At 40.4% G+C, this 17181-nt stretch overlaps 1 protein-coding gene across 1 annotated transcript; it reads right to left on the reverse strand.

Annotated features, from left to right (window-relative positions):
* Positions 1–1144: 1144 nt before the first annotated feature.
* On the reverse strand, positions 1145–11246 carry LMAN2 (lectin, mannose binding 2). Its single transcript, XM_018569726.1, has 8 exons — positions 11060–11246; positions 7271–7389; positions 7068–7185; positions 6883–6962; positions 4495–4656; positions 3925–4039; positions 3721–3840; positions 1145–1395 (listed from the first exon to the last, which is right to left on the reverse strand). Exons 1-8 carry the CDS (start codon positions 11199–11201, stop codon positions 1235–1237), a joined length of 1017 nt encoding a protein of 338 aa, XP_018425228.1. The 5' UTR covers positions 11202–11246; the 3' UTR covers positions 1145–1234.
* Positions 11247–17181: the final 5935 nt, after the last annotated feature.

A 17181-nucleotide genomic window follows, 5' to 3' on the forward strand; every position in this document is an offset into this window, starting at 1 on the left:
CAGAATTTCTGTCAGCACCTCTAATGGTGCTCGCAGAATCCCTTCCAAGAGTTTCAGATCTCCATGAAATTATGGTGGATGAGCCCCCTGATCTAAGGTGTATTTAAAAGAGAACTATGAGGTAAGTGTTTTTCCCTAGAGTTCTCTTTAGGGTCACGGGAGGACATATACTAACCTCCTCCCGTGACCCAAAGGGGAGGGGGGGGGGGAATCCCTGCGGTGACTGACTCACTGCAGGGAGACTAATCGGGAAGTGAGCGGACGACTGCATGTTTCTGCTCACTTCCGATTGATAGAGCCGACCTGTGGCTGCTTCTTTGTCACAGGTTGGCTCTATGAGGATGAGTGGAAATCACTCACCTTATAGTTCTCCTTTAATCACCAGCCACCCTACTTTGTGTCAAAAGAGGCATAATAATTCTAAATAGCTTGTGATAATATTACAATGCTGGTCCAAAGAGGTCCATATATACAGACTGGGCAAGACAACATGCTCATATGAACAGAAACTTAAAATGACACAAAATACTTTTTTTTTTCTTTAATGGGTAGCCACTCTGGACACAGCCAAATATTCTTACACTCTTACAGGAAACCCCTAGTCATTCTTGTTTAAAAATAAAAAAAAAAGCAAAAAAACAAAACAGTGGCATACGATCATTATAAGATATCTAGTGCAGGTCAAGGCAAAAATCCTCCTTTTTTGTGTGTAAACATTTGAATGTCAGTAAGAAACCAACAGTAGATCGAGCAACCAAACTCTAGATCTTCGAGACCTCATTCCATTGTTGACACTGTTCTGTGCAAGCAGCCATTTTAATCCACAGGATTGAGCTGCTTAAGGCTACATTAGATTATCAGTCAGCATTGAAGAACCAAAGATCTGGCTTCGAAGATGTAGCATCCCAAAACGTTTATGCAAAACTATACAGCCATGTCTTGACCCAAAACTCTTCCAAGCATGCTCCACTAAAGTTAGGTATTTATATTAAAAAAATAAATCAAATGAATCTGATTTATACCCAAAGAAAAGAAAATCAATTGCAAACCTCAAAAATGATTTTTTACTCCCGAACCCAATTCCTGACGGTATTCTTGTCACTGTAAATGAAAAGTACGAAAATACCACTTAAAATTATCCTCTTTTTAACCCACATAAGAAAATGCAATGTACAATCCATGTTCTGGAAAAGAAGAGTTCACATTTCATAATTTGCTCTCCCAGCATGCTTGGCTAGTAGAATCTCTTGTTTCTTTCTTGACGTTTTTGAAAGACTACGGCTCCAACTACAGCGCAGACTACAATACCCAGGAGAGCAGCGAGAAGTAGCAAGAACACTTTCCAGCCAGTTAGAGGGCCACTGCGGAAGTTGCCAGTTGGATCATCTACATTGTCTGGAAAAGATGTGTAAATGTTAAGAATGTATTCAGAGCTCTGCATAATCAAGCATGTTCTATCAACATTTCATATTGCCATGCATTTAACATGAAACCAATACATGACTTAATCTACAAATGATCAAACAATGGCAGCTTCTACATTCCCTATCAGATGCAGATCCAATCATTTGTAGAGGATCCGTAGATCTTACACCTTAAAAAAAACATGATAGCAATGGCGGATACCATATTTCCATTTTGAAAGGTGTCTTTTAAAGGAGGAGAGAAAAAAAAAAAGATTTATGCAGGTATAATATACAAGTACCTCTACCTACAACAGCCTCCTAAACCCTGCTGTTAGTGTTAGATATGAGAAGTGTGCAAGCTTGCTACTACCTCCTCGCCATGACTGTGATGGCCAGCTTTACTGGCCAATAGAAATATGCAGGAAGCAAGAATAGTTGGACAAGCTTTGGTACTATCAGGAAGTGCCAGCAATTTGCCTGTCAAATTGTCCCAACAGTCAGCCTTAACAGAAGGTTTGGGAGGCAGGTAGGTGCATTACCCTCTAGGTGTCTGCACTTTACACTTGTAGCACTTTTGTTTTCTTTCCCCATTACAAAGTCATTGTTCTGCCTCTGAATTAACCATAGAAATGAAGGTAAATATGGGCAACCTTTCACCACCACACTTGCAAATAAACAGCTCAACTGTGATGTAATCGCCATCCAGTGTACCTCTTTCTAGATATTAGTACCTAGTAAGTGTTTATAAGTTGTGTAGGTCAGAGCACCAACTGTAATAACATGAACAGCCACCTCGTGTATTTTGTAGGGCTGCAACTAACGATTATTTTTATAATCGATTAGTTGGGCGATAATTTTTTCGATTAAATGGTGGAAAGGTGAAAAAAGGGGTCTAATTGAGCCCCTAATGTCACCTCTAATGTGCTATCACATAGGGGGCTTGTGAGCCCCACCATGTGATTGCAATGGGAAGAAAAAAAAAGTGTAAAAATAAATAAAAATACCCCACAAAAAATGTAAAGTTCCCCAACCCCACGAACATACTAACAGAAACACAAGTCGGGTGCACCCACATACAAAACGACGATTGCACTACACATGAAATAATTCTCAGGCCAATATTCATCGCTAATGCTAAACTGGTGTGTGTGTGTGTGTGTGTGTGTGTGTGTATATATATATATTTGCAATCTTTGACCAATTGTCCTCTTTCGTCCACTTCCAGGGAGATTAGTTACAGTGACATGGGCTGTAAACTTCTTTACAGTGTTGTGCACAATGGACACAGGAACATTAAGATCTCTGGAGATGGACTTGTAACCTTGAGATTGTCCATGCTTTTCCACAAAAACTTGGAATTCAATTATTTCTTGCAATTTGGAGAAGGTGCCAATAATTTTGTCCAGCCCATTTTTGGAGTTTTGCGTGGAATGAGTCAGATTTGACTTTTTTTTTTTTCTCCACTTTTTGTGTCATTTCAATACAAACAAAAGAAATAAACATGAGAATGCCTAAACATTTGTTATTGCAACAATGTTCTGCACGAAGTGGGGCATTATCTGACAGAAATGCAGCGGTGCCAATATTTTTGGCCATTACTGTATATATTTGTACAGGTCATCAGTTTAGAGTTAGCCATGAACATTGGGCCCGGGAATTATTGCTCTTGCTCTGGTGCACGTGGCAATACCTGACATGTGCGATGCAATCATCGTTTTCGTACGTAAGTGCACCCAACTCTATTTAACTTTATTATTTTTAAACTTCATTGCTATCACATGGGGACAATTTACAAGTGTCCCATTGCACTCCAGACCTGAATCCCTTAGTAATATACTGGAAGGGTCCTGGGTGAGAAGCGGATAGCACCACACAGATCCAAGAATAAAGAAGAAATCGCCCGCACATCAAGGTTCTATGCATCAATCTGTCCTTTTATGTCAGATATACATGGCATCACAAGCATAAGACCTTTATGCTTGTGATGCCATGTGTATCTGACGTCAATAAAAGGACAGATTGATGCATTGAACCTTGGTGTGCAGGCAACTACTTCTTTATACTCCCTCTCATGGAAGGCCGCCTCATGCAGCGGCACCCAGCCAGGAAGAGATTAGAATCAACTAATCGATAACGAGAATAGTTGACAATGGTTCTCATTATCGATCATCATACTTGTTGCAGCCCTAGTATATTGTTCTGGAGCTAGAATAGTGCAATCCTGTGGTGAACACATCAAATTACACCCAAAACTAGATTTTCAGTTCTGATGAGAAATAGTAATACATAGTCAATATTCACATTGTATGCTCACCTTTTGGAGATTTTAACAAGCTGACACTGGGCTCTATTTTAGTCCAGTCAATGTTTTCATCTTCTGGCGAGTGTTCAACCATGAGCTGGTAAACCTTCATGGAGATTATATCATGATTATCTAATAGAAAAAAAAAATGCCTTTAGTGTTCCAGAGTTAGAGTAAGCAAAGAAGCACTTTGTGTTTAGGTGCACACCATCTTACCTGATAAGTCTCCAGTTGCAGAAGTTGCTCCAAAATAGTAGCCCGTTGGCAATCTAACACCAGAAATGTCAACACAATTCTTCCATTCATTTTTACCTTCAACATCGGTCATCACCTTTATGAAATTCAGAAATATTAATATTTAAAAACACATATTTGACCATTTTTAATCAGCTTCATCAGGTTTTGGAGGATGTCTGCATCCCTTTTGGGGAGAATTTTCCACATTTACTACCCTGATGATCACAAAGGAAATTAGGGAAATCTACTAACAGTAGCTCAGACAGTAAAAAAAATAAAATTATATATATATGATAGATAGATAGATAGAGAGATCTCTATCTCTAGATAGATCTATCTATCTATCTTACAGAAGTTCCATGCTCTACTCATTGTTGGAAACAATAGAATCAGCCCAATGGCCTGTAGCGCTTTCATGTAATTGTTGTGAACTAGAAAAGTAATATAAAAATCCGGAACTAGTGATAAAATAAACCTAGACAGCCACAAACTTAATTTAATGCATATTGTTTTAAAGACTTAAGGAAGCCAATCCTATTGAAGTCTCACCGTAAGACGTCCACGGGAATAGCGTATGGCTAGAAACGTGTCGTGGTTGGCATTACGGAGATCAGCCGTGCAGCCCGACAATTCAGCTGTGCGCCCATCTTTGGTGTGATCATACTGTAAGGAGCCATTGTTCACCATAATAGAGATATAGGGAAAGACGCGCTGCAGGCAGAGACATTTGACAAAAATAAGAGCATTATTACAAAACACAAGATCATAAACCCCATGCTAGTGAGTGTAAACTAATCCAAATATTGAATGACCTAAACTAATACTAAGAAATACACATTCAGAAGAACAAAATTAACAAAGGTCACATACTTTGTGTCTTAAAGCAAACCTTAGTGGCAAAGAACAGGTTTGATTTACTCCTCTAACCCCCCAGCATATTTCCTTCACTCCCCATTGGTATGTTCAGTGCCAGGAGCTGAAGAGAATATTATACATACATTTTAGTGATAGAGTGTTGTGTCACTATACTATAAACAAGTTTAAATCACAATCTCAGATTGATATAGCAGCTTTTAAGAGTTCATACTTCGTATTGCAAATTTATACTTTTATATAATCGAGGGAATATCAGGTACTTCCAGGTAAGGAGGAGCATGTCAAGGAGGAGCAGCTAATCAGCACTGTCACACAAGTACTTAATAGCCCTGTGCTGGCTTCAGTGGCTTACCCAGGACTTTTCTTTCACTTCCAGCAATTGAAGAGCAAAGGGAAGGTAAGTATATGCGACTGTGGAGGTCAGCATTAACGTTAACCTTTTGCTTTTTCATGCAAAACACAGATTCGCTTTAAAAAAGACCTAACCTAAAACAGGAGATTTAAAGTGAACCTTTCAATTTGCCAATAAAAATAAAAAAAAGATATTCGTTTTTGAGCTAGAAGGGGTGCTGCGGATTGGACATTTAAAAAAGGTACTCATAGTGCACCCAGGATACCAATGTTTATTTATACAAAATGTTGCATCTCGCCTCAAAATTGACATTGATTAATCTGTTGCCCCTTTGACCAGTGACATCACCCAGATTCTCCACTTGGTCCTCCTTAATCAGGTATACTAATCTAGCATGGGCTAATATGCCTTACATTTTGTGGCTAACAGGCTGGACACCCCCGCTATAAAGTGTGAATAGCAGGGTCTCCAAGAACAAGCAGGACATTCATTTTGCTGCTTTGTTACGACATCAGTAAGTTACTTATAGCTTAAGTTATAATAAATAGATGTCTGCCAGGGGTCATAATTACCTTTGCAATGGAAAGGGTTACTTTAAAAATTGTTTACCCCCCGCAATGTAATTTAATGTTAATAGCACATCAGCACATGACCAATGCAGAGGTATGCTATAGATCACAAAGCCTATTGACAGGAAGGCTCATTATCTGTTCCCCAAGATTCTCTGGCACAGATTTTGCATCAATGCCTTGGCATTCAAAACCTGTGCAGGCACCTGTGGAGTGACATGCTCTTTGCAGTCTACTATTAACCCCTTCATGACAGCTAGTTTTCAGTTTTTGTTCATAAATGACTGACACACTTTTTTAATTTTTGCTGTGCAATTCTTTCATGGCAGTAATATACTTTCTTACTAAATGCACCCACACATATTATATATTGTTTTTTTAGAGGACAGATAGGGCTGTATAATTATATCAAACGTGTGTACCTAACGCCTCACTTAGTTTGAATAAAATAATTTAAAAAAAAATGAAGAAAAAATGTAAAGAAAAACACTTTCAAAAGTTTTGATTATTAATTTTAAACCTTAGAGACTGATCCTGACAGCATGTTAGAATAAGATCTCACATTGTGCCCCATGATCAGAAGAAGAAGTGATACATTTCAGGCAAAGAGATACATTGCAATATCCCTGTGCCTGAAATGTATCATAAACATCAGGCCAGTCTATGGAGCTGTCAAAAATAGCAGTGAGGTGACTCACTCTGCTACTTTCAGCTGTCAACTACGGGATTGCTATTTAGCGCTCCCGTATTTGCATGTAACGGCTTCATTCTTTCATAAATGAAAGAAAGAAGCTTTTACAAAAGCTTAACTACTTAATTAATGAATGCCTCAATACTGAGACATTCATTAATGACTGGTAACCGCTGAGAATAATCAGTTACCGGCATTACAGAGCCTTAAATAACTTGCTACGTATCGTGTACGTGGCCAGTCATATAGGCACTTCGTGGTGGGACGTACAGTGTACGTCTCCCGTCACGAAGCGGTTAACATTACAATATGGAAGGTCAAATGTCTCTAAAAAAATATTCTTAGCTGAGCATTGTCCAAGTCTTGCTGAATCAAGTGCTGACTGCAATATCCAATATTGAGTGACTGGAATGATTGAACAAAAACACCTCTTCAGTAATATTACTCACCTCCGTTGTTTCATCGTTAGGATAAGTGTCCACAAAAACTGCCAGACCATGAAATTTATCTTGGTTTCCAAACACAGGACCTTAAACAGGTTAAAAAAAGTTATTAGCGACTCTTAATTGACAACTGGTGATCAGCAAAGCAAGCAAGAGAAAAATAAATTAGGATAAAGTGAGTAATGGTCTACCTGGCTCTAGCCTATCCTTTGCATACCAAAGAGCAAAGCCATCTCCATGTAGGTTCTTCTTTCCTGACCCGTGTATTCGGAAATGGACATGTAGCTCCCAGTCCTTCAAAAAGCAAGGCTGGAACAAAAAAAGCAACACCCATACTATTACTGGGACTTTGAGATAATATATAGAGATACTTTCTATAAACACCTTAACTTACTATTCTATTCCAGATCGAACCTTGTTTACTACTTTCATCAGGAGTTAAACGGACATACTGACTTGTGAGAATTGTATTGCCCATGAAATCCCATAGTGACATTGAACTAGAGCCCACACCTAAAGAGAAAAAGAAACATGTTAAAACAGAGTCAGTGCACTACCTATATGCATGTGGGTAGAGGCAAACAAACGATGATAGAACATAGCGGAAAAAACAAAATCTATAATAGCCACAGGTAACATTTTCACTGAAAGAAGTGCATGCAATTTGGAATAAAAGACCAATAAAATCTGGAAGCACATTTGACAAACAGGGGCACAAGGCAGTGATTTGCATGACCTTTCTCAATATCTTACGGGGAAAAAAAACTTTTTTCATTAAAATTGTGATGAAAGTAGTGACCGGTTTTAAAGAAAACCTGCACTAAATATGGCACTGTTAACCTCTCTTGTGACTGGCCTGTCCCATTGATCCATTGGCTCTAATGTTTTCAAAGTCCTTAACTTTGAAAAGTACGAAGACCAGAAGTTGACTTCGCTCTCTGCATGCTTAATCCAGGCCCATGGCTCAGATAGTACTGAACCTAAAGGCAGCCAAGCAACTTGTATTTTCAGAAGTCCAGATTTGTTTGATGAAGAAAAAATATAAAAAAGGTATTTTACCTTAGATATAACTTAATGAGAAGACCGATTCATTTATACTACTGTATTTGGTAGGGATGCACCAGTGGCGATAGGAAGTATTTGGGCGAGTACTCGTACTCGCCCAAATGCTTTGATACTATTCCCGATACGGGAACTTCTGGTATCAGGAAGGCAGTCGGCGAGTCATTACACACTGCCCGGCTTCCTGATTGGCCGAGAAGCCGACTCCAGGCTCCCTCGACACTTGGTGACGAGGGAGCCTGGAGGCAGCTTCCCGCCCAATCAAGAAGCTGGGCGGCGAGTCATTACAAGCCGCCGGGCTTTCTGATTGGCCAAAAAGCCGGCTCCATTAGTTCTCGTAACCTGGTGACGAGGGAACATGGTGCCGGCTTCCAAACAGGAAGCTGGGTGGCGAGTCATTACATGCCGCCGGCTTCCTTACGGAGACTCCCAGTATTGGTATTGGCGTGTACCGAAAAAAATATATCGGTGTTCAATATCGAAAAAACGGTATCGGTGCATCCCGGCGTCTCTCCTCCCACACCACTCAGCCTCCTATCACAGTCCGGCAGAGCGGTGTGGGGACGGAGACAGCCAGCGCCGCCACCGGAGGCTAAGCTCTCGTCCTTACACCGCTCGCTCAGCCTCCTGTGACAGCGTGTCAGAGAGGAGAGCGAGTACAAACACTCAGTGATCACTGAGTGTTTGTAAATAATTGAGGACATAGTATGGTTACTATATCCTCAATTATGAATGAGTGGGAGTGATCTACATCACTTCCTGTTCAGTCATAGTTGTAGTTATAGTAAACACACTCTGTCCTCATGTTATGAATGAAAAAATATGGGGGGGTGAATCTTGATTTAGTCTGTGATTTTTCTTCCCATTCTTCCTATCTGTCCCATTATTTTATTTATATTCCATTATTATCCCTTATTAACTCCTGGGGATTCCCTTAAATATACATCTTTGTATCTCACTAAACTACCCTGTGTGTTAAGAAAAAATAAAAACAGAAAAACAAAACGTTTATAAAAATAGTTTAGTAATGTGTATTGATATTGTAGAGCATCACAGGAGTGAGCTTGGAGCGGTGACTACTTTACAGCACACACAGGGACCATGGGGAACAAAAGTAGCCCCCCTCCAGAAGGAAGGACAGTCTCAGCACCAATTTATAGATTTGAGTATCAACAGCTGAGTGATAACAAAAACAATATCTTATTTGTGTAATAGTTAAAGTGATATTAAAGGCAAAAAATGTTTTCCCTCCCCCCCCATGTAAATGTTAGCACTTACCTTAAATGATGTCTCTTATTGTGATCTTCCTCTTCTTTCCCCATGTTTTCATGTGTCCCTCCAGCGGTGTGACGTCACTCCGATCCAGCGCTGACTGCCCTGTCTCTCCGATCCAGCGGTGTCTGCAGGCGGGTGCACGCATCCATAGACTTACCTTGCGTCTCTGCTCGTCTCCCTGCCGAGAATCGGAACTGCGCATGCGCCCGCCCCAAGATCCTTTGCGGCCGTACGAGCAGTTCCTGATTCTCGGCGCGGGAGCGAGCGGCGATAACGAGGTAAGTTTAAAATGATTTTAAGCGTTTTTTGTTTTTTTTACACTTCTTGCCTATATCTACTGCATGCTAGCAGTAGATATAAGCAAAAAAAACCAGAGGGTTTAGAACCCCTTTAAGCTACTTGAATGCAATTTTAAGGCTTAGTTTCAGAGTTTAGTGTCATTTTCCCTATGACATTAAAAGGGCCAAAATCTGTGCTGATGATTCACCATCACTTGCAAAATTCCAAGCAATGCTGGGCTCCTGCAGCCATGCATGTAAACTGCATTCTCTAGCACACGTGTGATTTTCATAGCCCTCCAACTGACCAAATGATCATAGATTGTTTAAAAATCGTACAATTAACTGTTTATAACTACCAACTATATCACTCATATGAACATCATTTGTATCATTATACTACGGATGGCACACAACTAATATTCTTAGTACAGACTTGATTTGTGTGAAGAAGAATAAAATAACATAATGCACAGCCACTTCATTAATCATGCACCAAATCTACTAGGAGTGGCCCTGCTTTTCTGTTTGTTCTTCAGCAGCCTAAGCGTTCCAGCTCCTCCAGGCAGGGTGTCACACAAGAGGGCTCTACAAATGGAGATTTGCAAAACCCAAAAGCTGTGTACAAGCTAGCAAAGAAACCATAGAAACCATGCTGTAACAGATACAAAAGAAAGACCTTTAAAAGGGCAAGAGCTAGATGTCCTCACTATCTGGGGCTTAAGCTTTGTCTTTCCCTGGAGGCAAAATAATTGGCATTCTTAAACTACTAGTAATTAGTTACACAGTTTGAACCAATGAGAAAAAAAAAGGGGGAAGGACAAGGGTCCTTATGAACAGCATTCTTGCAGGCTTTTCTACTCTGCAGGCTGCTTTCTAAATATACATACACATAAAAAGCTTTAGGACTAACCACCTTTGGTTTGATACACCCAGAATGTATTCAGCCAACTTAAACCAATTGGTCTTTAAGCCCTTGCAATGAATTTAGGTAGATTGAAAACTAACTGGGAGACATTTAGTGTGCCCTTTGCACTGCATATCATAAAATAACCCCCTCACAGTGAAACTTTGCCTCCCCGCAGAAACTTCCTGTAATAAAGACTGGTCACTGCTGGTCTCGCTCCTTGTGCAGGGTGACTGGTCTTGTCTCCGCCCCCTCCTGTAGTTTTCTGCAGGCAGCCTGTAATGGGTGGCCTACCAGGGCTCTGCTCTCTGAAAAGTTATCTACAGCACAGTGATGATGTAAGTGCTATTTGTACAGGTAATACCTGGGTTTGCAAATGCATTTGGAGCCTTAAAATATTATTATAAATGTTATATTTGTTGTGGCTATTAAGAAAACCATTTACACGAGAGGTTGTGTGTCTAGCATTTAGTTTTAACATCGTACTGCTACTATAACCGATCGGGGTTCCAGCCTAACATAGTGACAGTGCTAAAACCATCTTAAAGTCCCTTGCTCCCTACAAATAGCCTCAGACTCCTGAGATCCACAGGATTATGTCCACCCCCCTATGCAAGCAACGCCAAGATGTGTCCAATGTCTGCATTCCCTTGTCTCTCACCTTGGTAAGGTTTAATGAGGGAGTGCTCCCGCTTCAGGTGCTCGCTGTTCCCATCTGTCAGGTCTCCGGCGGCCCTAAGAATAGACAGACTGAGGAGAGACTGGAGAAACAGTAAACCATGGATGTACAGAGCCGCCATCATTAGCGTCCACTAACTCTAGCCTGCTTCCTTCTACGTCACATCCGCCTCTCGCTCGCCCACACTTACAGTTCACTTTTTAGGCTGGAAAGAAACTAGAAAGAATCCCAATTGTAATTCACAGCTGATGACATTTGCAGCGTATGAAGTAACGTCCGCCTGGCACATCAGCTTCTGTTTGAATCAAAAGAATTTGGCATGTGCCGTGCTGCAAGAATTGTTGCCCATGTCAAAGATGACCGCTAGATACACTTCCACACATTTAACATCGCTACTAGTATGAAATTGCATAAGAAGGCGCTGGACTGCTCTCGCTGCTGCCTGGCGAGAGCCATTTTGTTGCAGAAATCTTCTTAGTATTCAATAAGGACTGGCCTAATCAAAAATGGCGGTAGCTGTAAATCTTACGCTACGACTGGGACCCTTTTTTGTTAAATCTTCTTCGCTCTCTTATAAATTGGACGCTTAAGCAAACAAATCAGTGATCAGTTATTGAAGTCACTTAACCAATAAGTGAGCAGCAAGTAATCACTTCTGGCCAATTGAAATGATAGCTGCTTGACGTTTAGAGTGCCGGTACAGTATGTTCCAGAAAGGGCGTGTGTGAGTACTGTAGCAGAGATAGTCTTACCTGGCCTATTCCTACTGGTGGGTGAGCAGGCTATACAGGCAGCTTATTGCTTTGAAAGTATCGGGACGTACTAAACAGCATATTGGGATGATTGGCTGCAATGCTCGGCATAATCACTAGGTGTCAGTATACTTTTTGCACCCTTACATGCAAATGAATATGTTGTAATCATGATATTTCACCCATAATCCCCATGTAGAAAAATAATTTTACCCACATTCTTATCAGAAACAGGTTAAATATGTTCCTTGACATGTGTAACCATAATATTCCACCCATAATCCACATGTAGACAGATTATAACCATATTCTTAACACAAACCTGTCAAATATGCTATTTAGCATGGGTAATCATAATATTGCACCCATAATCCCCATAAAAAAATAATTATATATATATATATATTGTACAGGACACCGCGGCTGGGTCCTGGAAGGACGCTATATTTCCCCTCTGTTTGGACTGTGGTCCCTTTAAAGGATGAGACGGGGTTAACTCACCAGGATGTCAACTGGTTAAAGGATGAGACGGAGTTAACTCACCTGCTGGAGGAAGAGTGGGTTTAAAAGACAGGAAGTGGTAGCTAGCAGGTGAGGAGTAGTGTGGAGGAGGTTGGAGAGTGGGGATCTGTGTACTGCTGTGAGCTTGAATGTCAGTAGTTCTTGCTTGAAATCTGTAGACTGGGAAAGTTACCCTGGAAGTCTGGGACTGTTTAAACTGCGATTGCAGCTCTGAAATCTTCATGTCGGTGAGACTGTTCTTTTGTGTTGTACTGAAGAGTTGCTGTTTGAGTTGGCCAGCTGGTCAGTGAAGATGACCTGTGTTGTTATGTTGCTGCTGTGAAGCTATTTCAGTTAATAAACTTTACTTTATTTGCAAAGCCTGTGTCCTGCGATCCTGCTGGATTCCCCTAACATTACAATATATATATATTTCCATGTAAGGGTGCAAAAAGTATACGGACACCTAGTGTTTGTGCTGAGCATTGCAGCCAATCATCCCATCATCCCAATATGCTGTTTAGTACGTCCCGAAGATCTCTTAGACGCCATTAACGCCTGTGCGCAAAGGGAACTCGCATATTCTTAAAATGCCCATCTTTTTTTTGCTTTCATTCACTCTTATTGGCACCTGTCAAAGCACATACAAAATGTCTATGCTTTTTGGTGTGGTGCATTTCACCACTTTGGTGTGATTGAAAGGCACATAAAACGTGCATACCTGTGCGTGTGTTGTCACACATGCATAGGTGTGAACCAGGGTTGAAGCAGAAGTAAAGTCAGTAAAATAATACACTGCAGACATGCACAGTCCCAAAAAAAAAATTATTTCTCTTTCCCCCAGCGATTTTTCCATTTTTTTTTTTTTATACATCCTGTACAGTGAATGTGCCACACAGTGTAAACATTCAGCCCATTCACAAGCATCTCTAAGGCATCGTTCACACCTAGGTGTTTTGGCACTCAAAGGTAAGACAAAACTCTCAACACAAGAAATCCCATTCATTTTAATGGCCCCTGTTCACACCTGAGCATTTTGTCGCAAGCTGTAAAACGGCAAACGCTGGAGCTTCTTTGTGGCAGATTACAGTGCGTTTGTCCCCATAGATTTCAATGGAAATGCATAACACAAGCGTTTTGCACATTTCTGATCACTCAATACACAATTAACTTAAAAAAATACAAAGTTCTATACTGCAAATAAAGAAAAGGAAGAGAGTTGTGGAAAATAAAAAAAGACTAAAGAAAGAATACTCAGCAGGACAGGAATGTGAACTTTTGTCCTGGAGATCAAACACAACAAGCTAACACTTAAACACTTTTAAGGTAGTAACATATTTCTGTTGGCTGAAGTCCCTTACTGTTTAATCTATACAATTCTATACATTTTATAGAATTGGGGATTAAAAGTACTATTTCTGTGTTTGCAGATGACACCAAGTTATGTAGTGGAATACAGTCCTTACAGGAGATCTCCATCTTACAAGCAGATCTGAATGCTCTGTGTGATTGGGCATCTATTTGGCAAATGAGGTTTAATGTTGATAAATGTAAAGTTCGGCACTTGGGGACTAAAAACCTGCATGCGTCATACACTCTGGGGGGAGTATGTTTGGGGGAGTCAATGATGGAGAAAGATCTGGGTGTTCTGGTAGATCATAGACTCAATAATAGAATGCAATGTCAAGCTACAGTTTCTAAGCAAGCAAAATACTTTCTTGTATTAAAAGGGTATAGACTCCAGAGACAGAGACATAATCCTGCCCCTGTACAAAGCATTAGTAAGACCTCATCTGGAATATGCACTTTTGGGCACTAGTTCACAAAAAGGATGTTGTGGAACTGGAGAAAGTGCAGCGAAGGGCGACTAAACTCATAAGAGGCATGGAGGAGCTCAGCTATGAGGAAAGATTAACTGACCTGAATTTGTTCTCTCTGGAAAAGAGGCGATTAAGGGGAGACATGATCACCATGTACAAATACATAAATGCTCCATATAGTGAGCTTGGTGCAAATGATTCACTTTAAGGTCACTGCAAAGGACAAGGGGGCACTTTTTGTGTCTGGAGGAAAAGAGGTTTAACCTTTGCATACGGAAAGGATTCTTCACAGTTAGAGCTGTGAAAATGTGGAACAGACTCCCCCAGGAGTACATAAGCCTCTTCTTTTGATGTTACAATAAGAGTTTCCTAGCTGCCTTCTGTGGCAGCTTTTTGTGGGCCCTCTAGGGGGTTCACTGAGCCAACCCCTAGTCCAAAGAAGAACAATCAGGTAGGAGGGCTGAGCAGTTATGATCTTCTCCTCTGCCCTTACTGATCTGTCCATTTTATGTTAATAAATATACAGTATGTCTGTATTTTCATATTTTATACCAAAGATCAGTGTGTGTTATAAAATTAGCTTCAGATAGACACTAAACTGTATCCTCTTCCACGGCAGCGATGGTATGTCTCCTGATGTTCTCAAGTCCTATGCACTGTGTATAGAACATAATGACTCAGGGATCTTTGACCGCTGCAGCAGAGGGGAAGAGAGGCTCCATGGACCAGCCCAAGAGCAAGCTGCGTTTGAGGGTCGGGTGAGTATAACCTTTTAATTTTTGAACCTAGACAAAAACAACCACCGAACCCTTGCAGTGTTCTGGTAGCCCCACAGCAAGGGATCAGAAAATGTTTACCTGGAGTTTTGCTTTAAACCAAAGGTTATACCAAGGACAACCAGAAAAAACTCAAGTATCAAAAGAAATAATCACAATGCAATACACTGTAAATAATGCAATACAAATAAAACCAAATGGGAAAAATATTGCATGATGAATATAACATTACACTCTAAGCTGCTGGTTTTATTGTAAATATGAGCTAGAATTATCCATCAATTAAGATTTTTAAGGTCATTTGAGATATTTAGTGGTGCAAGTAATGATGTTTGCCATCTCCATCACTATAGTACATGTACAATTTTAATACGTAAAAGGGCATTTCCAATTTTCAAAATGTCAAATATTTGGTATTTCCTGTTTATATTGCAAAGTGACATCTATGAGCAGGGAACTTTAGTCATACAGTAAATATGACAGCAGGATTGGGTTACTTGGTATGAAAAGCATTAAGGTAACATAACACCTAAAAGATCTACTATGCTGTGTTAACTAGTATGTTAATCCCAACACAGTTTACATTCAGTGATATTATAACTAAGCTTTGATTTTTGATATGTTGCAATATTTGATCTGTTCTGTTTTACTGCAAACTCTATTTGAACTGCTATTTAAGAGCAAATTAAAAAAAACAATCTCTGCATTGTGCTACTGTTTTGTTCTGAAACTGATACACGTTCCAAAAGAATGTGCTACTACATGTGTTGATACACCCCTTATTCTACCACTATATACCCCAAATAAGCATCTGACTGTCTCCAGCACATGTAAAGTCAGAATGTTCAAAAGGAACATTTAGCTCAGCAGAATTGGGGAGAACAGAAACGTTTCAAGCTTCAATCTTTAGGTATTGATAAAATGGTGTGTTTGTGGATAGCGAACTGGCTAATTCAATGTGTCCAGAGTATCAATAAATGGCTGCACAGGCTGCACCCTGCACTTACAGTATTTCATCAGTCTTCTGGGTTGAATGACACTGGGCATCATTCAGAGAGGACTATTTAAAAACAAATTGCCTGGAGTTGGGCATTAAAAGCTACTGGTGTAATGCATCACATGGCCGGCATCCGTTCTGATCAGTAGAGGATCTGTGCACGGATCCCCTGCTGGTCGGAGCAGAAAGGAACAGATGACACTCGTGTGACATCCATGTATGTTTAGTTTTTTCTCCATCTTGTGATGAAGAAAAAACTGAACTAACCAGACCCATGTTAGTTCTATGGGGTGTCGGAGGTAAGTGGACATGTGTCCGTTTACATATGACTCCACATAGACTATCATTGCACTTCCGATCAGGTCAAGGCAAAAAATCAAAGCAGATTAGGATTTCCCAGCTAATCCCTAATATGTCGCTTAGGTTAAGATGCAGTCAGGTATGTTCTCTTACCTAGTGATCGGCCGAACACACCAGGGTTCGGTTCGAGTTTGAACTTAAGAACATGGAAAAAGTTCAAACTCGAACTCAATGAAAGTCTATGGGACCAGAACTCGGAAAATCAAATGTCCCTTTTTGAAGGCTTATATGCAAGGTATTGGCCATAAAACCGGTATAGAGATTTGGGTACTGCCCTGGGGGACAGGTATCAATGCAAATAACACTTTAAAAAAATACAGTTTTTAAAGTAGCAGTGCTTGAAGTGAAACAATAAAAATGAAAAATTCCTTTAAGTATCGTGCCTGCTGCAGTAAAAATGACATTTATAAAGTTAAAAAAAAAAAAGCGTGCGGTTCCCCCTCCCAAACAATACCAGACCCTTTAGGTCTGGTAGGAAAGTTAGGGGGACCCCATTTAAATACAAATTTTAAAAAAGCATGGGGTTCCCCCCAAAAGTCATGCCAGACCCTTAAGGTCTGGTAGGAATTTTAGGAGGGACCTCATTTAAAAAGAAAACAAGAAAAAATAAATAGAAATAATCATTTTTAAAACCTGACGCCCGCCGACCTGTTCGTTCACGACGAACTCCCGCCGCAGAATGGCATTGTGATAGATACCGGCAAAATATAAACTGTTTACATTTGTCCGGCACCTGACAGGACTTAGCTGTGAGCCATGATTGGGCAAAGTCATTACTTTGCTTAATCATGGCTCTTAGAGTACACTGTGCCGTGATTGGGCAAAGTCGTGCATTGCTTTACCCAATCAGGGCTTCACAAGGCACTGTGATGTGCACAGTGCCTTGTGGGGTGCTCGG

Source organism: Nanorana parkeri, unplaced genomic scaffold (assembly GCF_000935625.1).
Source record: "Nanorana parkeri isolate BGI_ZX_2015 unplaced genomic scaffold, ASM93562v1 scaffold1383, whole genome shotgun sequence".
In the NCBI taxonomy this organism is placed as follows: Eukaryota; Metazoa; Chordata; class Amphibia; order Anura; family Dicroglossidae; genus Nanorana; species Nanorana parkeri.

Excerpts from the sequence above, each read along its gene's own strand:
- LMAN2 (XM_018569726.1), bottom strand. The coding sequence starts at position 11,201 with ATGATGGCGGCTCTGTACATCCATGGTTTACTGTTTCTCCAGTCTCTC. Across the intron at positions 4,040-4,494 it reads ATTCCCGTGGACGTCTTACG|GTGATGACCGATGTTGAAGG; the intron begins GTGAGACTTCAA and ends AATTTCATAAAG. Across the intron at positions 1,396-3,720 it reads CTTGTTAAAATCTCCAAAAG|ACAATGTAGATGATCCAACT; the intron begins GTGAGCATACAA and ends CATCTTTTCCAG.